General features: G+C 50.2%; 1 protein-coding gene across 1 annotated transcript; it reads left to right on the forward strand.

The window, feature by feature from the left end:
• Positions 1-4: 4 nt before the first annotated feature.
• LOC103679891 (olfactory receptor 1F1-like) lies at positions 5-963 on the forward strand (the record flags this gene model as incomplete). Its single annotated transcript, XM_008709417.2, has 1 exon — positions 5-963. A coding segment is annotated over one exon (597 nt), but the record flags the coding sequence as incomplete, so codon positions are not given.
• Between the last annotated feature and the right edge of the window lie 263 nt (positions 964-1226).

Raw genomic sequence — 1226 nt, forward strand, 5'->3', positions numbered from 1 at the left:
GCTGACTGCCATGGCCTATGACCGCTATGTGGCCATCTGTCGCCCTCTGCACTATGCCAGGTCTGTGATACCGCAGCTCTGTGGCCTCCTGGTGGCTGCATCCTGGACTGCAGCCTTCGGGAATGCCCTGACCCACACAGTATTACTGACTCGCCTCTCATTCTGCACCCACAACCGGGTGCCCCATTTCTTTTGTGACCTCAGCCCTCTGCTGAAGCTGGCCTGCTCCGACACCTTTCTCAATAATGCAGTGGTGTATACCGTGGGTGCCCTACCCACTGTCACTCCCTTTGTGGGCATCTTGGTCTCCTACACACGCATCTTTGCCACAGTGCTGAGGATCCCTTCCACGAGAGGCAAGCAGAAGGCTTTCTCCACCTGTGGCTCTCATCTGTCTGTGGTGTCCCTGTTCTACGGGACACTCATTGGGGTTTATTTCAGCCCCGCGTCCTCGCACACGGCCCAGAAGGACACAGCCGCTGCCGTGATGTACACCGTGGTCACTCCCATGCTGAACCCCTTCATCTACAGTCTACGCAACAGAGACATGAAGGGGGCCTTGGGGGCCCTCATCAATAGGAAGCCAGTTTTTATTCGGTGACCATAGCACTGGGATGTTGGAGTGACAAATCCAGTGCCCATCTGAAGAGATTTCCCAGCACAGTCCCAAGTTTAGATGTTTCCTTTGTGTCGCTCTTGGTTCTCTATGTATTACTTCCTTCCTCTAACAACTACTTCTTGAACATCTGTGACACCATAAACACACTTTTAAGGGTTGAAGGTCCGGCAGGGAACAAACAAAATCTCTGCCCTGTGGCGCTCACACTGCAGCCTGAGGAACACATCACGGTTGAAAGGAAGTGCTCAGCAAACTAGAGGCACTGGGATACAAGCCCCACTTTGGTTCAGGTTCAGGTTAATCTGCTCTAATAAAAAGACACAAATGCAGAGGTTCAAAAGTCATAAGATTTTGCAGACTGAACTCTTTGTTTTCGGAACTACATGGTTCCATCAAAAACCTTACAGTAGACATCTGGTCTAGTTGTTTCTGGTCAGTTCCATTGCGAGGCCCCAGAGCCAATGTGCTTTTCTAGCCAGAGCTCTTGTGTTTATTGATTTTGCAATATTTGCTTCCTTGAACCACCTAGGTTTTGGTCCCTCTCAGTTAATGGTCATCTGAAACAATAGCCTTGGGTAGGAGGCAAGATCCTTATTGTTATTGCTTT

This window comes from Ursus maritimus, unplaced genomic scaffold, assembly GCF_017311325.1.
Source record: "Ursus maritimus isolate PB19 unplaced genomic scaffold, ASM1731132v1 scaffold_873, whole genome shotgun sequence".
NCBI classification, from domain to species: domain Eukaryota; kingdom Metazoa; phylum Chordata; class Mammalia; order Carnivora; family Ursidae; genus Ursus; species Ursus maritimus.